Consider the following 24081-nt stretch of genomic DNA (forward strand, 5'->3'; position numbering starts at 1 on the left):
AATTTAATAGTTAATGCAGTATCTTACTGACTACTGAAACCATGTTTTTCTGTTGAAATTATTTCACATGCTGGTACTCCTGTTCCATGGATGTCATGAATTTAGGATGCACTATTTGCATCGCTGTGAGAGTGAGGGCGCAAGAGGCCATCAGTATGAAATTGTGTTGCTCTGCAGTCGCACACGTTTCCTATTCGCTCCAGTTGTACTCATGCCGTTTCCATGATCCTACTAAATTGGTCAGCTTGCCAAGAGTTTTAAATGGAAACGCTAAGGAAAGGCTTTGTGGATGGGGTCAATGGTTCATTCTCCCATTGTGGTGGAGGTAGAGTTGGTGGTTGGAGGGAAGGTTTATCTAAATCCAGAGAGAACAGGTAGGAGATATCCTAACCCCATTTTGGTCTTTGCATTCAAACGCCCCAGGAGCAAAGCATTTAGACCATGGTTAGACCCCCTTCCATCTCCTGGGGCGTTTCAGTATTTACAATATTCTACAAGTTTCATTGATTTGGCTTGCTTTTTGCCTTCTGCGAGGGGAGTGGCTGTTAAAATTGGTGGGTGCGACAATGTCAGCGGCCCGACAAATAGAGCCTTATATTTCGGTGAATATTGACTCTGTAGATGTCCATGGGCATGTATGTTCTTTTGTCACATACCAGGCATATAGGAACCCACCACCCTAGCCTGAGATTGCATTCATCATGGAAGCTTCCTTGTGGGAGAGGTCTTAAAATTAATAAGCAAGGAGTAGTATGAAAATCGACTGTAGTAGTCCTATGTGTGCAGGCATTCGGTGGCCCAACAAGGTTTTGCAAGTTGTGCTGGGCAGCACAGCAGACCTATCAAAGATGACATAAACACATTTTCCATGTTTCGTTTTATTAGGAGATGACCCTGTTTAATGGCTTGTTACGTAAAGATAATTCATGTTATGTGTAAAATATCACACAAAGTGAAGGACCTGGTCGGGATTACCCCGATGGTGCTCCTTTAATTCAAGACGGATGGATTTAGGGCAGATGGCAGGAAATGCTCAGGGCGAATAAAGTCTCTGATGGAACGCCCTTATTAACATAATAACAAACATGGAATGTAGACCTAAACGGCTAGGGTTTGCAGCCTTTACAGGCTCAGTGAAGGAACATTTTGACCATTTTAGCATCATAGTGTGCATTCTTTAGGTATTAAATGCGCATGAATTATAAATCGAATTCCTCAGTTTGCTAGGACCATTCAGACTTCAGTGACATTGTTGCAAGCACACACGCCATTTTGTGATGCTCGGTTCGGGCCGATTGGGAGTGGGAAGATTTTCATTTAGACCTATGAGAAAGCCTCGGTGCTATACTTTTATGAACGTGGTCACAGGTTGGATACCCTTGCAAAATCTTCTGAAAACATTGACGCACATATGTGAATTAGTGTTTTGGGGGGTCACGACAGAACAATAATGGGGTATTACGAGAAATGGGAATTAGCAAATAGATAGACAGGCCCCTTGGTTAGACATCTGACAATACATGTTGGTGCTAGACAGCCTTTAAGTGCTTAATGGTGTTATGCACCATGGTTCTGAGCGTGAGCCGACATTGAGAAATACAAAGGATGGAATTGGCATTAGTCGCAAATACTCTGGCTAAAATGCTATTTTGGTATAGTTTGACCAAGAAGCTATGATAATGGGGTTATTATAAGATAGCTCACAGTGATCGGTTATTTGGCGACTAAATGAGGTGAGGAGAAATTTAAAAGACAGTGAGCAACTTTGCACAGTACAGCTCGATAGCAAATTGTGGGCAATAGGCCCACATGACCAGATCAGCCCGTTGATATTCAAGGAGGGTGACTCCAGGCAGGGTGTGCAATTTGTGGCACTGACCCAATTTAAAAAGTTTCAGTTTTGACCTGGAAGTTACAAGGAGTTTGGGAAACAATGGCCTCAAGAAACGAGTCTTTTGCAACATCACAGCTATACATGGTAAAATGATGACAGATGTTGTTTTGGCCGCCCACAAAAAGGTGTGGCTGAGGTTTATAAAATAAGGTGAAGGGCTATTTTGGCATACAGGGCAACGGATACACCAGTTGCGATATAAATCAAAATACTTTTCGAAAAAGATTCAAGGGATAAGCCCGAAAGGAAGAAGTGAAAGGCAATGTTTCTGCAAGAAGTGGGCTTAAGTGGGGGATCCAGCTTCAGGTGTCAGAGGGCAAAGTTAAAAGGGCATTGTGGTTTTCAGCTCATTGAATATGATCTTGCGGACACAAATTAAAAACTCACTTTTGGTCCCCACATCCTTGCTTTTATTTGTTGGTGTTGTTTTCTTAGGGTTTTGTGGCTAATATTTGATTGAAATGTAGCCCGCTTCAAAATGGTATAGCGCCCTCATGTGATGAGTGGGACAGTGCCCCTGTTCAATCACTCACTTGCTTGATGCCATGTTCTTCATGTGATTTCATCTTGTTACGCCAAAGTTTTGCCGATATAAAGCTACAGTAATTATTCTTGATCCAATTAAGCCTGTGGCTCTCAGGTAAGCTTAAAAGCATACCCAGTATAAATAAGGGTAACACAAACATGCGTATCATATTTGGGAATAGGAAATAATCATAGAATTCACCGTGCATTTCAATGAGGTTATAGTCACGTGTGTAGTTGCAGACCTTTTACATGTATTTCACGTACCAGTTGCATTTATGTACTTTTCATGTAACACTTCATAAATCAGTATTATTGTTGATTGTGCCATATTTACTATAAACAAAAGTGAAGGTAACTAAATGCTTAATTTGTTTGACATATGAGGGGGATTTAAGTGTTTCCATATTAAGATCTTTCCATAATTTTTCGGCTAAAATTGGGTCAAATTATTACATACATGTATTACCTGACATGGAGTTTTGTGTTAGGTCCATATGTATACGTGCATGGGAGTACCAGGGTTACATTACTGATATGCAGACATGGCTAATACTGCAAGTGTGTACTCATGCAGTATTATGTGTCTACAGAAATACATTTGATTCAGCAGAATATTAAAGTGCTGAATGGTTTGGAGGGTGCTTTTATTTATTGTACTCTAGCTCTTCTCTCGGTTTACACTCTCAGATTGTGATTGCAAGGGTTGTTGACCTACATCATAGGTGTAGAACAATATTATAGTGTAGTGCGGAGTTCCCACAAGACATCAAATCACTGGCTGGTGGCAGTCAAGTTGAACTGTAGCTGATATGAGTGGGAGGCCACTCTAGATAGGCCATTGACCTCTGCCCTCAGACCTGAACCGTGGTCAGCAGGAATCACAGGCCAGGGGACCTCTGCCCTCAGACCTGAACCCTGGTCAGCAGGAATCACAGGCCAGGCTATGCAGTTCAATTTGTGTGGACCAGATCTACATTGCAGTACCGGAGTTCACATGAGGAACCACCAAGCAGATTGCAAGGGATCCTCCAAGTGGGACTTGAGCACCAGCAGCACCACCCGAGTTGACGAGGAATTCTGCAGAATGTGAACCGAATTGTGGATTCTCAAGCCTCCCTAGTGTTTGGACACTGACTGTTATCAGAGTCAGAACTGCAGCTAAACCAGTTGAAGAGTTTTTTCTTCTGCGTGCATATTTTTTTATTTGATATCTCAAAGCACCACTGGCCATATCCTTTGATTAATTGTCAATGTTGTTATTGTTAAAGTTCATTAAAGGATGAAACATTTCCTTGTATTTTAAATTTGGTGAATCTAGTTGCTGGTTTAATGTTATAGTGTAACCACTGAACACACAAGTTTCCAACGGCTCACAGAAAGACACCGAAACACTTCCTCACTCACCTAGGATGGGTTCCGTGTATTAAAAAAAAAGGGGGGGGGGAATCTCCCGCCGTTAACATTGCACCGAAGTGAGCCCTTATGGAATGTGTACAAGAAGTACAAGGGACCAGGCATAGGTGCAATGGATGACAATCATTTAGCTTTATGCCTTTGAAACAGTTTTAACCCCCCCTCTTCCCAAAAAGGAGTCTTGAAACAGACACAAATACTGTTGCATGGAAATTATATCTATATATGTCTGCGAATATGTATAATTATGTTAACAGAGGAGGAGCCCTTTAGCTATGAAAGTAATCAAAGATTGGCTCAGCGAAAAGGCAGGAGCAGGTGAGGGGTGAAAGAGCCCCCATTAGTCCAAGAGGGAGAACAAATTAAAGTTTGGCTCCGCGAGAAAGCAAAAAGCCTGGTTGAGAGAGGAATAAGTCCCTGGCTATAATAATGAAAACCAAACATGAGCTTGCCAAAGGAAAGGCTGGAGCAGGGAAAGTCTCGGGAAATCCCAGCAAAACTGGGAAATGCCCTCTAAAATGCTAGCTTCTCTTCCAAATCTCTGACTCCATTACTTTGATGGTACTGGTTGAAAGGGGAACAACCCCCTTCGCTGTCATGAAGCAAAGCAAAGATGGACTCACCAAATGAAAGGCTGAAGCATAGAAAAGTCAGGTAAAGCCTGGCAAAACTGGAAATTCCCGCTGAATGTTGGCTTCTTTTCTAAATCTCTGACTCCATTACTTTGAAAGGTATGTGATAAGGACAGGCAAAAAATGGCAAAAATTTGACGTTATGAAAATAAGGGGAAGCAACGACATCTGAACGTCATGTAAATCAATTGCTTTTGGGGGTCAATTTTAGGCCTTAGTAAAAGCCATTTTGCTGGCTACTGGCCTTAGTGCCATTCAGGGCGCATACGCACAAACTATGCGAGTAGGTCAAGCATTTGTGCCTTGGCTATATCAATGAAGGCAAAGAGTGGCTTGCCTCTTGACAGAGAGGAGCAGGGTAAAAGGGGAATGAGCCTTGTTCACTGTGAAAGCATGCTTAAAGTAACTTGCCAATTGACAGGAGCAAAATAAAAGGGGAATGAGCCTCTTAGTTATGGAAACAGGCAATGAATAGCCAGTCAAGTGAAAGGTGGGGGAAGGCGATAGGTATATGGAGTTGAGGCATGCAGTATCCGGGAGAATAGAGGATAATTCAGGTATTGTCGAATATAAGAGAAAGTGCAGCATTGCACAAAACAAAAACATTCAGCACATAATTAAAGCAAGTATGAGACTGCTCGAAATTTGTACGGATTGATTCTCTATGCAACCTTAAATTGGTCACCAAAGTTGTCGGCCAAATCAGAGTGGCCTACAAGACACGGAAATGACCGCCATGCCAAATGGAATCAATAATGTTGATATAGGTAGTAGGCTTATATGTTCACTCGGGGATGCTCAGTTAGCCATTCATTTGGTCATTTGGCCAAGCAATCATTTGTAATAGGTTTTTGGGGAGTCTCCGGCTTGATGCAGCCATTTTGGCGCAGACTGCAACCACGTCAGTTACAATACATCCATCTGTTTGCGTCATAACAGGTGCACGTATATATTTTTGGGAGAATTGCAAAGAATTGTTACTCCAAGTTGGAATGTAAAGGCAGTGGCATAGATGGCTTTCAGAGTTTTGAGACAGGTGCCAGAGGAGGGAATACCCTATGACACTAAAGCGACATGGTTAGGCAAAGGTCGGATGGAAGTGTTTTGTAATCCAGCCGTGCTGGAGGGGAATAACTCCTTTGGTACTGGCTGGAAGGGAGGATTTAAGCTTTCATGATATTGTGTGAATGCATGTTCGCGATTGGTAAATCTGGCCTGTAGTTGTATTACGTACATAAGCATGCTTTTGTGTGCAGGGTGCACATGGCTATAGAAGGTCATTAAAATAATGGTACTCAAAAGTTCAACAGTGGACAGCGTTAAGAAAGGGAATGTGTTGACTACGCCGTATATTCTGTGTAGTGCTTACTTATTTGGGCTAAGTGTGCAGACCGTGACTGTACCTAGGCCATGCTTTGCAATGCTAATGCACTCACGGTCCCCAGTGGTCTTCCGTGCGATGCTGATGCTAGACTGCAGTAGTGGGGCATAAGAAGGTACACTCTTGGTAAGGATGGTGCAGCATCGCTTGTTGAAGAGAGCACTGTTGATGTGGGAGTGCATTAGCTGACACTTCAGTACATAACTAATTACTTTGTTGCATGAATACATGTAGGGTCTACTGCTTTGGCAGCGCATTGAAGGCTGGTCACAACCTAGTGCTCTTCTTGTACTGTTGTGCATTGGTTACATTGCTCTACATTGATGACATATTGTCGTGCATTGTTTACGTGGGAGTGCATTGTAAATTCTATGTGCATACTGCAAGCAGTAGCTAGGTTGCCTTCCAACATTCATGAACTGACTTTTTTCTTAGAAGCACTTCTGTGTATCTCATATCTCTGTACCTTTCTTCAGTGTATGAAGACTGCTTGACATCCCTCTTTTGAGTAGTGTGAACCAAAAAGTGCACGTTTTAAACACAAAAAATTAACCAACCATTTCTAGACAAGTGGCAGGGCTTTTGCTTTGATGTAAATCCTGGCACACATGGTTTAGTTTGCATGGAAGTTTTCCTGTTCGGCATGTGAACCCCAAATTTGCTATCTGAAAGCGTTATAGTGGAAAGGTTGCTTGCTGGCTTATTGCCATATACAATAAACCGCCAAAGGAATGAAATCTACAATAGCAGCATTTAAAATATCCAGAAATTTTCTGTGCACAAATTAGTGCAACATTGAGATTCAGTGCCTTGGGTGACATCATAGTTTTGCTCATGAATATGCAAATTTCATTAGTATAAAAACCAGAAACTCCGAAATATAGGTTAAAATTGAAGAACAAAATTTGAAATCAGGATTAATTGAAACCCAATTGTGCAATTTCGGGGATGTTGTAAAACATTTCTATTTTATGGTCCCATCAAAGGACGCTGGAAATGATATTTTACCCAATCAATTAGTCCCAGTCATCACTGTATAGTTCATGATTATTGTTGAATAAACCATCATATTTGTTGTCCAGAGGTATTTCTTGCAGGTTCATTTGTGTTGCTCGCAGGGAGAAATCACAATCAGTCTTCATTGGCGGTATACTCCTTCCAAGATGGACTTGCTCCTTTGCTTTGGGGTCACTCTGAGTGATCCCTCGTCTTTGGAAAGCTTGGGTTTGGGGAAGATCAGCAATATTTTCTCAGGATTTAGACCGATCCTAATTATCTTAAATTTGGTAGGGAGACCCCCGCCACAGTGTGAAATCAGAGAAGCGTTCGGACCAGACTATAGGCCTAAATAGATTTTTAACAGACCTTTAGTTGGAAAGTATCAGCCAAGTAGTATTGGAAGGGTGTCGGCTTTTATGGTGTTGGGCAAAGCTCCTGTCTATAGTTATGAACACTACCGAACGTTTTTGCATGAGACTTGCAGTAGTGTCCAGCATAGCTTTGATATGACCACCAGCAACAAAAAGCGAATGTCACATGAAGATCAGACTAGTCTGGTTCCCTACCCAAAGATTCCCTGACGACCCTTGATAAAGAATCTTTGGTCAGGCATCACCCATGGATATAAAGAGATATGACGCAAGGGTCAGAGGTCACAAGTTGAGAGCCCGGGTGTTTGCGATTTCATTCCCTTACGTAATGGGTTCAGATGCAGTTAGGTGTTCCCTAAAGAAGCACACTTGAAAAAATCTCAGAAAATTCAAAATCCTACATAAGCATTTTAAAATTATTTTAGTTGATCAATTCTTGTAAAGCAAAATTCCTTCAACATACACACCCATCAACAAATAAGTTGTTTGTAACTTTGTTGTTCAATTGTACACATGTGCCAATGCATGACTGTTGACAGTCTACGTTCAATAAGCCCACCTACCCGGCCAGGAATAATTGAACATCAACGGTACCATCCGAACATGCAGAATGTAGAGGGGATGACTTCGGAATATTTCGGCTACTTCTGGAAAACTGGAGGAATTCCTCCAGTCCTGGTCACGGGGACATTGGCTGATTCGTGAGGTACACTGGATCTGGTATCCAAACTAAGATCAGACATGGAGGCTTGAAGCATTTTACACACAACTTTCAATTCGGAAAAGATGTGTCATATGGGTATTGAGAACCTATACCATGTGGCGTCTAGACCTTACTAGATTCAAGGGTTCACCCCTACTCAAAGTGATAAGCAATGACATTGTTTTGGGGAGCTGGCGCGGTGTGCAGAAACACCACGTTATATAGGCCGCAGAGTGCATAAAATGGGTCTTAGGCAATCCTAAACATGGACATAACTGTTAGCTTATAATGGCGATTTAGCCCTCCATAGCAGCATGATCAGTAATAACAATTTGAGAGCATCGGCTCCCGTATGATGCTACTAAATCCGGCTGAAATATAGGGTAATACGATGACAATTATTGCGGGAATTGGCGCATCTTGGTGCGCCGGTTTTATTTAGCTGTCAAAGGCCATACTCTAGCGCCACATAATAGTCGGTCGGCATGTTTTATTCTCCACAGCTGTTAGTTATATCTCAACACTCGGCCCTAGAAAAGCCTGTGAGTGCCCTTTTCTTGGTGAATAGCAATGTGCTGACTATATGTGACCGTGCTGCAGTCGGTCGGTCATTTGTGGCGTCAGAAGACTGAGCATGCAGTGTGAGGGCATGTATATTACTGGTAGTTCTCAGCGGCTCTGACATTATAAACCTGTAAATAATCAGATGCCTGAATTAAGGACCCGAGTCATACAGATTTTGTACAAGGGTGTTGATATTGCCCTTTGTACAAGGGCAATATCAAGAGACTAGAGGTCAACACATAATTTTTGTTATAATATTCGGTAAGTTGCCCCTTCACTTTCGTATAGATCTTCCTTTGTACCATGTCTTTGGAAGAGTTAAAGGAAAATCTCAACTACACTTGTCACATCAGTAAAAGAGAAGGAAATAAATGAGTAGATACAGAAAGTAAAAAGAAGAACAGGTCTATTTCCCTTCGTGCAGACTCAGAACTGCTGTTTGCTACTCAGGCACATACGAGTGAAGGTTTGCATGCATGATGGGCTTAATGCATTACACTCGAATATAGGCGTGACAGTTTGGGCAAAAAGGAAAAAAGTATATTTTCTCACACTATAAGCAGGCGTCACATAACTTGAACGTCGTAGTTAGTCTACAATTCCGTTGATGGTAGAAAGTCACCCTTTAGATGCTTTCCAACATGTCACACTCAGCATGTGTCGATCACGGTCTACCCCACTCTGGAAAACCTTGAAGCCTTGCCTACATACACGATCTCCCTTGACTGTAGATTCAAGTCCTTCATCAAGACAAGCTTGCCTGTGCTGTCGTTGCACTGCATTTGCTGCTGCCTCTTGCCATGTTTGGAAATGGCCTGGAATTTTTTCTGAAGGCACCGGTGTCAGAGCACATCCTCCGCCAAATGAGCGAAGAAATTTCATCGGCGTGGATGGGTTTTCTGGAACAGTGCTGGCACCAGCTATCTGTACATTTGGCGAACTCCAGCTGATAGGAACGCTGAATGGAATGCTTTACTAGAAACCGATATTCATCTGCAAGGGCGGATAATGTATCATCGTTCTTAATTTTAGTTGTGCTGGCATCCGTCAAGTTGTCGATCTCAGCTTCGTCAGTGTGGGGGGTTTTGCTGATGACTTCACTGCAACAGTCGACACTGGGAAGCTGTTAAATGATCTACCTTGCAGGCAACGCTGCACATCATCGATGGCAGTGTCTAGGATAACTGCCTCCTTCCTCCTTTTTTCAGCTTCTGACAGTGATGTCTGTTCTGATGGCATTTTGTCCTCCCTAGGGACTTTGTCGGATAACAGTAGACCGCTGAGCCACATCGTCATTGGCACTCAACTGTGCTCAATCATGTTGAATCTACTGTCCCCAAGTGCGTATGACACTATGCAGAGATAAACCAGTCCGAGATCCTGCCAGAGTCGCCCCATCATCATGATCACCTTCAAACTGCTTTTCTTCCAATCAGGACCATTATCCGATACAATGAAGGCAGCGTTCTTGCCATCTCTCTCCCGGACATCTCTCAGCAAGGGGAGGAGATCAGCATAGTGATTGCACACTGATGCTCTAGAGAATTTGTTTCCTTGTAAGCAAACAGTCAGGGGCCCTGTTCTTGGATACTGGAAGTGAAGACGGCCTAGGCTGTCATGGCGATATCTTGATGCTGGTGGAGAGCGGCACAGAAGTGGATCTTCATAGTCTGGGGCATCAAAACATGTTCCAGATCTCGTAAGGCTAACCGATTTTGATCGCTTTCGACTTGATGATGAAGATGGCTGATTGAGAAGTTGCATACAACCACTTGGTATGATTTTGTAGCCTGTTGCAAAGTTGTGATCAGGATAGTGCATGGAATTGTTGGTCATGAAGTACGTTTTGAAACTCGTTCTTCTGTCGACACAAGGGCCACTTCCTACCAAAAGATTGTTTTTGTCATCCGCTGACCACATGGAAACTTCATTGATGAAAAATGCGGCAATTTCAAGGGCATAATTTACCGTAGCACGACAGTAATGTGACGCATGATGATGAAGACCAACATCATTTTGTTTTATGCCGATCTTGGCATCAATGAGTGCATGGTATCGATGACTCGCCATATGTTGCCAATTAGGAGGGATGAGCAGCCGCTGGATACTTCTGGTAATGATGTGTAACTCGGGGATTTTCTTGGCAACTTACCAACGTGCAGTTACCCCAACTGAGGACCACGTCTTTGATCGTCGATGATGAGCGCCAAAGCCGTGTTCCTGAAGTGTGTCGACCACTGTTGGCACAAGAGACGGGAACTTTTCATGAAACGGCTTTCTTCCACGTTTTGTAGGCATTGCACCCTAAGCAGAGAAGGCAGGACCATCAGAAAGCCTTTTTCTGGACAATTGGGTCACATGTTTAGGAGGTGAAAATGCAGGACAGTCAACTGGCTTCCGCGGTGGGGAGAGGACTGTTGTAATTGGGCTGAAAATCAGGGCTCCTGGCGAAACCAAACAGTGTGATGGAGTGAGCTCCATCTTGACTGCAAATGACGTTGTGGGAATAGTTGTTGCTATGGGCAATGTGGCTTGTGTAGCTTGTTGACCAATCAGTGGCTGCAATGTTGCTCAGTGAAGCAAACAGGGTCTCATGAATGCACTGCCTCCCCACTTCACTGTCACATCAAATACATGTACTGCTCATACTGTGACCTGTGACCAAAATATTCTGTGAAATTCGCAACGTACTTGTTCAAAATGAACACCAGCACTGGAGAAAGCTTGATGGATACCCGTCCTCCTAAATGTTTTGGCAAGTAAATTACATAATTTCAAAGTACTATGTTTTTTAGTTGAAGGTGCCACTTTTTACCAGTGCAAAAAATGTTCAATGGCAGCAGCTCATAAATATAGCAAATCGATGTCAGCATTATTTTCCATTAGAAGACGAATATAGAGCTCCAGTTTATTTTTATGCTTATTTTCCATGACAGGTTAATATTCTAATGATGAATCTGATGATGATGTTCCGCTAACCGGTCTGAGAACCAAACTTTGCGCCAACATTGACAACGAAGTCCAACGTCTTGTGTCCTGTACTCAGCCCGCTATCTTTTCGCCTCAGCAGGCTGACCTTCTACCACTCATGCTTGAAATTTTGCGAGATGTTCAGGCAAAGGTGACATCGATCCAAGTGCAGCTCGATTGCCTTGAGAACAGACAGGAGAGCTTCCATGAGGGAATCAAGCATCTAGCTGCAAAGATCGACAACGGAGCTGTGGCCAGCACCCCAAACACTCCTGCCACATCGTCGTCGAACCTTGGACCCCGTCAGCTGACAGTCAACCTAAGCCTGCACCTCCAGTTCGAGAGTTTCAAGTCCAAGAAACACCAACTTCATGCTACGCCATCAACCCTTGATTTGTTCCAGGCAAGGAGCCAGACGAATATCTTCTTGGTGCCAACGAAAACATGGTTCGTTCGGTGTCGGAGTACAAGGTCATTCTCAAGGAGGTCAAGCAAAGGAAGCCGGAAGCATCTGATGCAGACCGAGGCCATTTGCTGTGCCTCAACTTGATGGGGAGGGAGATCCCGAAAGAGGAACTGGCCCGCAAAAAGGTGACCGGAAACTCCCGTGACAAAACAACAAAAAATGTAAAACAGGAACTCTTGATCGGGAGATCGTACATAGCATCTTTGAGCAGGCCAAAATGCAGTTTCCAAACTTTTATTACTGGTACACTGACCATAAATGTAAAACTGTTGAGGCAATCAACGAGCGATGCAAACGGATTAGACAGGAGTTTAAGGAAAACGTCGCAATCGAAGTGAGAACGCAGTTGTGAAGATTTTATTTCCCAAATGCCATTTATCCATTTGAAAAACGTCAGAATATTTCAAAAAGATTGTGAAATTGAAAACAATAAAACGGTGAGACTGCAGTTACTTCTAAACTGCACGTACTGCGTAATTCATCATGTTATATATTTAACAATCTTAAATCTGTTGAAAATGATTCTGGATAGCAAAGGAGAGGGGCTGAATTGAAATGATGAACAAAATGGCGTATGTCGCATTTTGGAAATGTCAGCTATCATGTTTTGGAGACTAAATAATAAACAGTTCCCCGTATAATCCATTTTTTAAATTATAATTTGTGTTTATTTTTTGTAAAACAGATCGGTAGAGCATTCGACGTTGGAACTGGAAATAAAGGTGAAATGTTTCTAAAATGATTTAGTGTTTGAGTTTGTTTTGTTGAGTTGTTTGTTTAAAAATTTCTTTTAGGTGTAAATGAATCAGCAATACCAGCTCGCGAAGAAACTCTGGACATAATCTATTCTAATTGAGGCAATAATTAAGTCCCATGAAAAAAGTTTGATTGAAAGCAGCTTCTTTATACGTGTACATATTAAATCAAACAAAAATCAATATCCATTAATTCAGGAGTGGCAAATTGAACTGCAATGTATTTTAAAAGCGACTGTGGCTGGGGGATGACTGAATATAGTATTGTTTGTGAACTTAAGTTTTCATGGTTGATTTTTTTTCTGCAAGATCTAGAAATGCAGCAGAGGTTCCCTGCAGAAGACAATGAAAACAAAATAAAATACATTGTGTTCAAAAGTGGTGCGATGCTGGTAACTCATCATAAAATGTGGCGATGGCTTTCATGCGCTGGCGAGAGTAATCGACTGTAATACGTTTGGAGATCAAATGCATTGATGACTAATGGTCCCATTGTGTGAATAATCACGTGGCAGGGGCTTTGATCTCTGCTGGTGAAGGGTTCTATTGTATAGCGCTGAAGGATTAAAAACCACAAGCAGGTTTCTCATGGGATAGATGAGGTGTACGAGTACTTTCAAACAACAGACCCCAGGATGGAGAAGTTCGAGATCAACAACCAGTCCAGCATCCCAGGCTGGTAGCCAGGCCGGTATGAAAGGGTTTTTTGCAACAGCGCGAGCTTACCGGGGGGCCCTTTTCAAACCGGGTCGAAATGGTTGCCGGCCCTTACTGCTCAAGTCCTTCCTTAAAGGGGCATTGATTCAGTCGTTTTAAGATACAATTAGTCAAGGCCTAAAGATTCCACTTATTTCACATCTCATTTCGGTGTTTAATTTCAGGACTCATGCAAGGTTTATCCTTTTTCACCCGTCTGTTTTTTCCCCATTAAATTGTGCAAAGCAAAGGGTAGAAGCGGCAACATCAACGCTAGTTGTTCTCATTGTGAACCGTGCAAAATAGTCAGTTCTAGGGTGCCAAATGACCTACAATTTGCTCAGTCTAATCTTGCAAGTTTCTTGGCGAATATGCGCACAGATACATCAGTGCAAATCAAAAGATTGACTGATCGAATTCAGTCCTGTTTGCTGGAAATATTTGATTTGTGCTTCTTGTAAAGCAAATAAAATGGCGGCCTGCCATAGCGCACGGTGTGGGTACTGCGTGGGCTATTTGCATCACTGCGAGAGTGAGGGCGCAAGAGGCCATCAGTATGAAATCGGGTTGCTGAAAAGGGTAGACAGCAATAAGTTGGAGAATAGTTCAACAAGGTAGGAGCTGGTTGTAACGCATGAAGCCTTGGGAGGAACGTGTCTTTGAAAAACCCCACCCACCCTCAAGGGATAGGGTTGCTTGCTCGGACTACGGTGTCTACGCTCAAATCTTTCTGTCCATACCTGAGACAAAAGACTCTGGAGCCTGAACAAAGCAGTAATACAAATAGTTTACTGTTTGAAATTCAATCAGATGAATACACTAATTAGAAAAAATGCACAAACTCTTCCTCTTTCAATCACAAATATAGACCCACAATAACCTCCAAATTTGTGCAAATCTTGAAGAGCATACAGACCTAAACAAAAAGACAGATATGGTTGGAAGGGATTCAGAGCTTAACTCGGGGGGGGGGCACACCCTGTATGCCCCCCACTCCCAGGTTTTCCTTTTCCTTTTGCCTTATTTATTCTGTTGGCCTGAACAGATTATTTTATAATTTGGAAAACAGCAATTCTCACTAAAATATATCCCACTCATGTATTTGGGTTGAGTTCCAATTTTTGTTTGGTTTACCTGCTGCTCAAGAAAATACATCTCTGCTTTAGTCCTCTCTTCTGAGCTCACTGGTATACCATCAATACACAATAAGTTGGGTTGTCTGAATACAAGCATTGGACGGTGCATCAATCTTCTGGATACCTGGGGAAGGATGAAATGAAGTTAACGTTACCAGCAAAATATACATTCACTATTTGCAGTGAATGGTGCAAAACTGCATTCGGCAAACAAACATACATGTATATGTATGGAGAATTGAATCAAACAGGGTTTAGGAATGGGAACAAGAGAAGCAGTTTATTTGAAGATGACTGCAGTGTAGTGCCAAACTACTTGTTATAGTGAGAGTGATGTTTGGAAATCAAATCAAATCAAATCATCGAATCGAATCAAATGCATGCTATTTTGTTAACAAATCAATGTATATAAAAAAGGCATCCACAAGTGTATAATTTTGATGTCAGTCCAACTTTGGTCCATTTGATATTGCCTGTTACTCATATCTTAGGTCCTTCAGCCAAACTGTTGAAAGGTAACTGACTCAAACAATGCCACATTTATTTTTACTTACAGGATTGCTGATGACAGATAGCTCAATGAGATTTGGCATGGCCTCAAGTTTCTCCAGATCACAGACATCCTGCAAAGACACAAATCATGAGCTGTTTCAGCTATTGTGTTCCTGATGGCTTTTTTTTGGGGGGGGGACTTTTTGGCAATTTTGCAAAAGGCATTATTTTATGCTTTTTTTTTTAGCTGCTTCAGCTATAAAGCAGCCCTTGCTTTCCTTAAAGTTGTTTGGCTTTTTCCAAATTGTCTAAAAAAGACATTCTTTTTGTTCTCTCTTTTGGCTTTTTTGCAACTTTGTGAAAAAGTCATTTTGTTTATTTTGTTTTCTTTGTCTCCTTCCTCTTCCTCTTTAACTGTTTTGGTCAACTGCCAAAACAGCTCATGTTTTCCTTAAGATTTTGGGGGCTTTTTCACAACTTTGCAAGAGAGGCATTGTTTTTGTTCTTTCTTCTTGGCTTTTTCACAATTTTGCAAAAAAGACATTCTTTTTGTCCTGTTTTTTTCTCCTCTTCTGCACAAAAGTCCATTTGTTTTGTGCACATTTATTCTGTACACAACCTCAGTGCTTTTGCAACTTTGGATCTTCATCAAACTTGTACCAATGAAGAATCCTTAAGCACAGATAGTCCGAGAACAATTATTGATTAATTATTGATTTTTCAATATTTATTTCAGCCCATTGACTTTGTACATGTTTTCACGGCAACATTTTGGTTGTTCACTGATATTCAAATGTCATCAAAGTTACACCAAGGAAAGACACCGAAGCAAAGACTAAAATAATTATGCCATGTCATGAAATGTCCGTGGTGAAGTTTGTCCAAATCGCCTTAAAATTGATGTAGACGATGATCTTTACCCAGTTAACATACATGTATGTGTGAAATTTTGTTCCGATGCATCATACCAGAAGTTATGATAAAAAGTCCTTTTATTCTTTAAAATTTGGTAAAAACAACCATAACAGATATAAGCATGCATCTTCCATTAGATGATAGCCAAAACATTGGAGTCAACTGGGTGAAGTGCACAACTGGTGTACCTTTTCACACAAATGAAGCGTCAATGACAAAATCCCCTTACAACATCAATTGCGAATTCAAAAATCCAGTGCGCATACTATGCATTGGCTACTGTGTGTGTGGATGCGCAATATTTGCCCGTAAGACGGGTAGTGCAAAGTGCGTAGGGCATGTACCCAGGACTTGGAAAATTTTCAAACACGTGGCGCTAAGAGCAGATCACATTATATGGAACGCCAAAAGAGGCAAATGTTTAAAATCTGTAATATGTGATCTCTCCACGACAGTGATAATGTTTTGTAATGTATCTTGTATTGTACATGTCTGATTGGGTTCAAACCTTGCAGATATCTAAAAAGGGGAGTGCTTTAGACAAAAATGTACCTGATGTGATGGTGACATGATCTGGTCACAAATCATTTGACATTAAAGGTACACTCTTGAAAGCACTTCATCTCGTGAAGTACATGTACTGATATCTTACAAGGGGAGTGCTTTAGATGACTATTGACCTCAAGTAATCATGACGTCAGCAGGTGACAAGTCACATGACATTAAAGGTGCACTCAAACAAGCACTATATCTCATGAAGTGCACTTTCGATTGGGTTCAAACCTTGTAGATATCTTGAAAGAGGAGAGCTTTAGACAAATGTTGCCCATATGCTAGGAAGACATCATCAACTGACAAGTTACGTGACATTAAATGTGCAGTTTTCAAAGCACTATGTCTCCGGAATTAAGTCTTTTTTGTTAAAACCTGTACATGTAAGTGTATGAATATGAATATTTTAAAGAAATTGATGATATGCCAACAAGGCTCTTTTTCTTCATAACAACAACAAGGTGATAAAGCCCTGTGTTAATTCTGTCCTTGTGACAGACACAGAACCTGTATTTTTTTTCTTCCTTTATCTTCTTCTGCTCAAAAGGCCAGTTGTTTTTGCACGTTTTTCTGTACACGACTTTAGTGCTTTTGCGAATTTGGACCTTCATCAAACTTGTACCAATGAAGGACCTTAAGCACAGATGGTTCTAGAACAATGATGTCATGATGACGTCATCAACTGATTGATTATTGATATTTAAATATTTATATCAGCCCATTGACTTTGTACACAATTTTAAGGCAAAATTACGGTTGTTAAGGCAAAATAGAAATGGTTCATGAAGTGGGGAATGATAGATAAATGATCAGCTCCTTACCAGCTTCAGAGTAAAGCAGGCAACAATAGGGAGTAACTAGCTAATTGGCTTGTGGTTTGATGAACACCACTCCTGGGTGATGTTTTGTAACAATAGAGAGCTTTAAGGATTACATTCCATTGTGGCTGGTGGTTGAGTCATTGTGCAGTTTATCAACAGCTGGGACCCGAGCCTATTGATATCTCAACAGTGTTTTGTGGGGTTGGGTTTGTAGGACCGTTTACATGGATATGGATATTTTTCCTTCAGTTTGCCACACTGCCCTTAAATACCAACATTAGTTGACTTTGCCTATTTTACTTTTTTAGATTGATTTTGAAGTCCTGTAATTGTTGCATCTATAATGTTCTCCAATTTGTCTATTGTCTATTCCAATCTTTGACAAATCTATAATGTGGAAATCACTGCCTGACAGTGCTAGATTTGGAAAAGAAAACTCCATATTTTAATTTAATGACACGAGACTTAGTGATGCATGTAGGCCTGCAGACTCTGATGGAGTTAGTGTTCTGTTAAGAGATTAATTACTTTGCCCTTCTGAATATATACCAGGCAAGATATGGGACAGAGGGGTACCCCCTTTACCTGTCCAATCCATATACACACTCTAGACTATTGTTACCTAACACATCCCCCCCAGAAGTCTGTGAAGAATTCCTGAGATTCCGATCAAACAATGACCAACACAAAGGTGGGGGGGGGTTCTCTCCGTCCCATATCTTGCTTCAAATGTCTGAATAAGCTGTGCTAAGCCTGTGGAGGAACTGGCCCAATTTACACATCAAAGCCGATGCACAATAACCATTCATGGAAAGCTGGGAGTCGAGGCTTTTGCACTAAGGTGGGGGAAATAGTGGTATGCATTAAGAGATTGCCCCATAGCCAACTCCCTTTTGGGAAACACTCTCTTGCAATCATTACCCACTTGCAGTTGAATCAGGCAATGGTTTGAAAGGGGATTAAGGGCAATCATTTCCTGCTTGGTGAACTGTTGCTATTTTGACCTGGGGCCTGAGCAATATTCAAATGTCATCAGAGTTACACCAGGGAAAGACAACGAAACAAAGACAATACTGAAATAAATATGTCAAGATGACATCATCAAGTGATTTATTATTAAATTTTGAATATTTAAATATTACACTAATATTGTTAAAACCATATAAAACCAACCCTGCCCTCCCGCAACATTCTGTTTTAGGCAACTGCAAGAGAAAAATATGGTCTTCAATATAAGTCTTTTGCGAGTGACCCTTGAATAAAATCTGGTACTCTTGAGTTCTTTAAATTCACAGGAACATAAAAATTTGAATTCTTCATACTAAAAACACTGTTGCTATACCTTTAGATTCAGCGCAAGCTTTTGCTTAGTTATGCAAGAGATGCCTTGTACCAATACACTGTTCACAAAGGAACCAGTCCATTCAAGAGATGGTGGTCGCTATTCAAAAGCTTTCCCCGAATCATGAGGTACAGCAGCAGCGTCTTTAGTCTGGGGAATTAAAATTGTTACATTTGTGTGCAATCAAATAACTCGGTGTAATAGATTTTATTCAAATTTAACTCGCAAGTGGCTTATTCATCTTGTGCGGGTCAAATCATATGACCCCTCCTTCCTGTCGAAACCGGAAGTGGGCTTATTGTTTGAAAGTGGTAATAGATGTCAACTTCCTTTAAATGGTGTTAGTAGGTGAGGAAACAGTATTCTTCAAATCATCAACTGATGACATCACGTAATTGGCGGGCGCCAGCTAACACGTGTGAAATTTTGGGCTGATGACGTCATCAAACCGGAGGTTCTGATAACAAGTCCTTTTATTAATTTATAACGGGTTTTGCCCTTACCCAATGTATATATTGATAAACACTGTATACTAAGTGCTTGTCTGAGAGCCTGCGAAAAAATTCACAAGCTTACTTGGTGCATAAGTGGTGTACTTCTTCACACAGATGAAGCCCCGATGACGAAAACCCCCTTACAATATTGTGAACTTGAAAATCCAATTCGCATAGAGTGCATTGGCTATTGTGCGTGCGGACTGCCTGTAATCATGTCATGTGACATTAAAGGGGCACTCTCCCAAGTGTTATGAAGTGCATATCCAATTGGGTTCCAAACTTGAACCTCTATGGACATGATCAAATAATCCCACCATAAGGTTTATGCTGGAGATTAATTGGTCAAATTTCAAAAGGCAAAAAAGCCATCTGTTCTGTTGGCAACAGATAGGCTATAGCTTTTCTTCTTCTCCTCAAAACCCATTTTGTACACATTTTTTCTACGCGGCACTTTTGTCCCTCAGCAAGCTTCGATCTTTTTCAAACTTAAACAAAGCAAAAACTCTATAGCACAGATGTGCCTAGAAACATGACGTCATGGTGACTTCATTTGTTATTGATTTTTAATCTTTATTTTTTGCCCATTGACTTTGTACGCAGATTCGAGTGGCTTCTTGGAACATTTAAATGTATTGCATTGTAATAAAACTTGCCTCAAACAAAGACAGTGTCGTCAAATAGTTTTCATTTGATAACATAGTGATGACATCATCACTTGATTGCTTATTGAGTTTTTAATATTTGATTTCTCTCATAGACTTTGTACATTTCAAGGGGCTTTTTGGGACACTTACCAATAAAGAATACTCCACAAACGTATATTTCAAATATATTTCAAAGCTTAGAAATGCGGAAAAGCCCTACGTTCTTTTGCTTAACAGACAAAACAAGTCAACTTTTTTTTTCTCTTTCAAATTTTGGTCTTTTGACATAACATGGGGTCGTTCTACACATCACTGTTGGTCCTTACTTTGGGTTGATTTCTTTCAAACCCAGGACATTGTAAGATTACCACCCGAGGATGTATCCCAAATCATGATGTCGTCATCATCTCATTACCTGGTTTATTATAGAATTTTGAATATTTAATTTTTTTCCCATATATTTTGTATACATTTTTCAACTGCCAGAATGGCATGGACTTTGGCCACTCCACAAAATGAAACTTGGTTCAACCAAAGCCTATACAGCATAGATGGCCCTAGAGGAATGATGTCACTTTGACATCATGAAATGATTTATTATTTAATTTTGAAGATTTAATTTGTCCCACTGACTTTATACACATTTTCACCCCATTGACTCAGAACATACACAGTTCATATGCTTATAATGCAATATATCCATGTGCAATCTGCGAGCTGACCTGTGCGATCGGTCGATATTAACCTTATTGCTCAGTGTGATTTCTAGATGATTTGGCTTGAAGGTTGTGCAAAATGTTGTAAAACATCAAGGGAAATGAACTCTGAGATTTCCTATTGGGTCAATTGATTGTTAAAGCAGTACTCAACACAAACCGTCCACTGCACACAGCACAATGACCTCTCATGGTCATGTCAACACATGGAAATTTTCGACGGGCACATGTTTGTTTTTTCAGACCTCTTGGGACATCTCACGACTGAAATTGCATGAATTGATTGCTTGTTGGACTTTGCTTGATCAGAGAATTCCAAGCTTATTCCACAAAAGCTGAACTAAAATGAAATGCATGCACTGGAGCTGGAAATTGCAGAAGGATTGGACACCAAATGTGGCATTATAACGATCATGAGCCATGCTGGTAGCAGACGATCATGACGGTAGTTCGGCAACCAGCTGAGTTTGGAAGCTGGATGAACTGTCAGAACTGGTAGGCAATTAACATTCTAAATTGAAGTTTTTCTGCACTTTCTGTGTTCTGTAGCTCTGGACAGTGATGTTAGGGGAACATAACTGACTCCCGTTAGTTCTGAATTGGTATTCACATGATATTCTGAGTAACTTGGGTAACTCTACGGTGGCCTTCTGCAAAACATTTCAACCATATCCAAATGTTAAAAAAGAATGCTTTGAGTTCAATTTACTTGGACTAGCACTGACAATGGTTAAGCACATCCTAGTTGTTCAGCACGATCCAGATATCAACTTGCGCATATTTATTTTACTCCCTTATTCAATGATGACCGCTTTTATTCAAGGCAACAAATTTGTACAAGTTTTATGATTTAGCTGAACAGATACTTGTGCCTCAGATAAGGAAGGTGCGCTGTACAACTACAAGCAAGCAAGGAAATTAACAGGTAATGGTGAACAGGTCTTCTGCTGTATTGGCATGTACAAACAGATTGGCAGTTCTACTCACTTAAGTGTAATGGGGGTTGCATGCGTGTACATGTACGAGCGGGACGTACGCACTGGTTGGCACATTTCCACCAAGCGTTCTTTTGCATAGGCACGGTGGGAACCAGCGCAGCCTTGTTTACTGCACTGAGCTTTGTGCACGTAGGACCTACTGCGAAGCAAAACGCAAAGCAACTCGTAAAAATCATGGAACTTTCTTTCAAAAACTGCAAATGTAACTAGGAAAACATATAAAGAGAAGCATTTTAACCCGAGAAAAGGTTATTGAAAGGTTTTTTGTGAAGACAGAAAAGACAGCAGGATTTAAATTTTTTCATATTTTATAAACTTGTTTTTCTAACTTTCCGATAAAAATTTTAGGGTCCTGACGAAAAATAAGGGTTGGTCGGGAGCTATATTCTGTCTCTTATACAACCCTAACAACATTACACGGTGGCAGCGGCGAATCTAGGCAGTCGGTGAGGTATGTCTTGGCGTAACACTGTAGACAGATTTTGGCAAAAGACCATCAAATTTTTTTGCTGCTACTACGATGCTCAAGGGGTACACCTTAACCCAACCAAAGTCAGCGACATTCATGCCCTCCCAGCACCGGCCAACGTGAATGAGATGCAACAGTTTCTTGGTCTAGTACAGTATATGTCACCTTTCGTACCACACCTCGCAGACCACACCAATCCTTTGTGAGCACTCACATGCACAGATAGTGACTGGCAGTGGTCAGCATCGCACCAGAAAGCATTTGACAACGTCAAATCACTGATCAGCGCTGAGTGCACCCTGACATACTTTGACGCCCACAAACCGACGGTGCAGCTCTTCTACAGGGTGGCAAACCAATCGCATTTGCAGGCAAGGCTCTCACGAATACAGAGAAGCGGTATGAAAACATCGAAGGAGAACTGTTGGCCGTAGTATTTAGCTGTACTCGCTTCCACACATACATCTACGGATCCAACTTCACAGTCGAATCTGACCACAAACCGCTGGAAAACATACAGCACAAGAGCATGGCCAATGTTCCCCTAAGGCTGCAACGCAAGATGCTCTGCCTCCAGCCCTATGACTGTGGGATAACTGACTGCCCTGGACGTGAAATGGTGCTGGCAGATGCACTGTCGAGGCTCAGTCCAGCATTTGGTCCTCACATTGAGCTTGACACCGCCACATACATGTACGTGGTGAAGTTCTCTACAGCAAAGCTCACTGAAATTCAGCATCATACACGCTTCCCAGACGACGAGCGTATTGCAACCCAAGGAACATCGAAAGACCAGAACTGAACAAAGTCAAACAAAGGCCAAACTAAGCCTTCTCATGGACAAACTGAACTTGTGAAAGATAGTCCGGTGGACACAAACAAAAATTCTGATCAAGTTTACCACACACGCACTGGTTAGGCTGTACGAAAGTCACAAAGACTCACTGAAGCTTAAACATCAACACCTAAACGGTGTACACTAGCAACAAAATGTGTATCCAAATAATGGATTAATGACATGTATTATGTTAACCCCCATCAGCAGTTTAGCCACATACATTTACATAGTCATGTCTGAAAGGCTGAAAAACTACCACTGAGACAAAAGTTAGCACTCACAAGCAAACAGTCAGTTTAGCATCAAATAGTTTACAGGTTGCCAAATTTATTGAACTATATAAGTACCTTTACTGGCTACAGTTGGCAAAGAAGCAAAAAAAGGACTACCATTTGCCACTTGTTACCAAACAGCAAAATAACCAATTCATGTTTAGAAAATTATTAGTTCACAACTGCTCAATGATTAGTTGATGATTAGCTAATGATTAGAGACATCAAAACGTTTGAGAACAGTACATCTCAAATACCTGTTATTCAAGTGTTAAAGTTTTGCTTTACGAAAAAAAAAAGATGTAACAGAACAGCCGTATACTGTGACCCTTGACCTCGCTTTAACACCATACCTGGAATGTGTATACGTGCCATTTGTGTCTAGAGATAGTACATACAGTAAACGACATGCATCTCTTCCATCTAGCCAATGCTAGGTCTAGTATTTTTCAGACCCAGGCCTTGCTTGGGCCTTTTTCACAGTAACAAAATTCAAACATTACAAATACAAATGTAATTGAAGAGGGCTTCACAATTAATGGAGGATAGGCTTTGATGTATGATCACAGTCAAACGGATAATTGACGTAAAGCACATGTGCAAGGGATTTGACCGATCCTCCAGCTGAAAAGGAGAGATGATGAATCAAGCAAAATGAGTTGGGTTCACTTTTGGGTACCAACCCGACTGGAGAGCACTGCAAGTGCGGGAGCGGGCTCATAGTAAATGGCCTGGCAATACGACCCATGTCAATCTCTTTCCGTAATTTTTATCTAACCACTGCTGGTTGACGCGCCATAGAGGGAAGACTCTCAGAGTCCCACAGTTTCCTAGCTCCAAAATACTCCACTGAAAACCCATGTGAAAAACTGTTAAGCAAAAGAGCTGCCTCCGCTTGGTCAGGATAATTTGTCAACCATTGCAATAAAACGGCCACTCTAATTGGAGTTGGGGGTACGAAAGTTAGCTTGCTTACCAGCCAGGGCACTGTGCTTAATGATGCTCTCCATAGTGCAT

At 41.3% G+C, this 24081-nt stretch overlaps 1 protein-coding gene across 11 annotated transcripts in view; it reads right to left on the bottom strand.

The window, feature by feature from the left end:
- Positions 1-24081, bottom strand: part of lrrc9 (leucine rich repeat containing 9) — a 286106-nt gene that overhangs the window by 13071 nt on the left and 248954 nt on the right. For all 11 annotated transcript variants that reach the window (XM_087133796.1, XM_087133801.1, XM_087133790.1 and 8 more), the window contains 2 exons: positions 15063-15131; positions 14507-14632 (listed from right to left, as the gene is read on the bottom strand). In XM_087133796.1, the coding sequence (XP_086989922.1) occupies positions 14507-14632; positions 15063-15131 (195 nt within the window). The remainder of the gene's footprint in view (positions 1-14506; positions 14633-15062; positions 15132-24081) is intronic.

Source organism: Acanthaster planci, linkage group LG01 (assembly GCF_054643075.1).
Source record: "Acanthaster planci isolate LZ-2023a linkage group LG01, COTS_SCS, whole genome shotgun sequence".
NCBI lineage: Eukaryota > Metazoa > Echinodermata > Asteroidea > Valvatida > Acanthasteridae > Acanthaster > Acanthaster planci.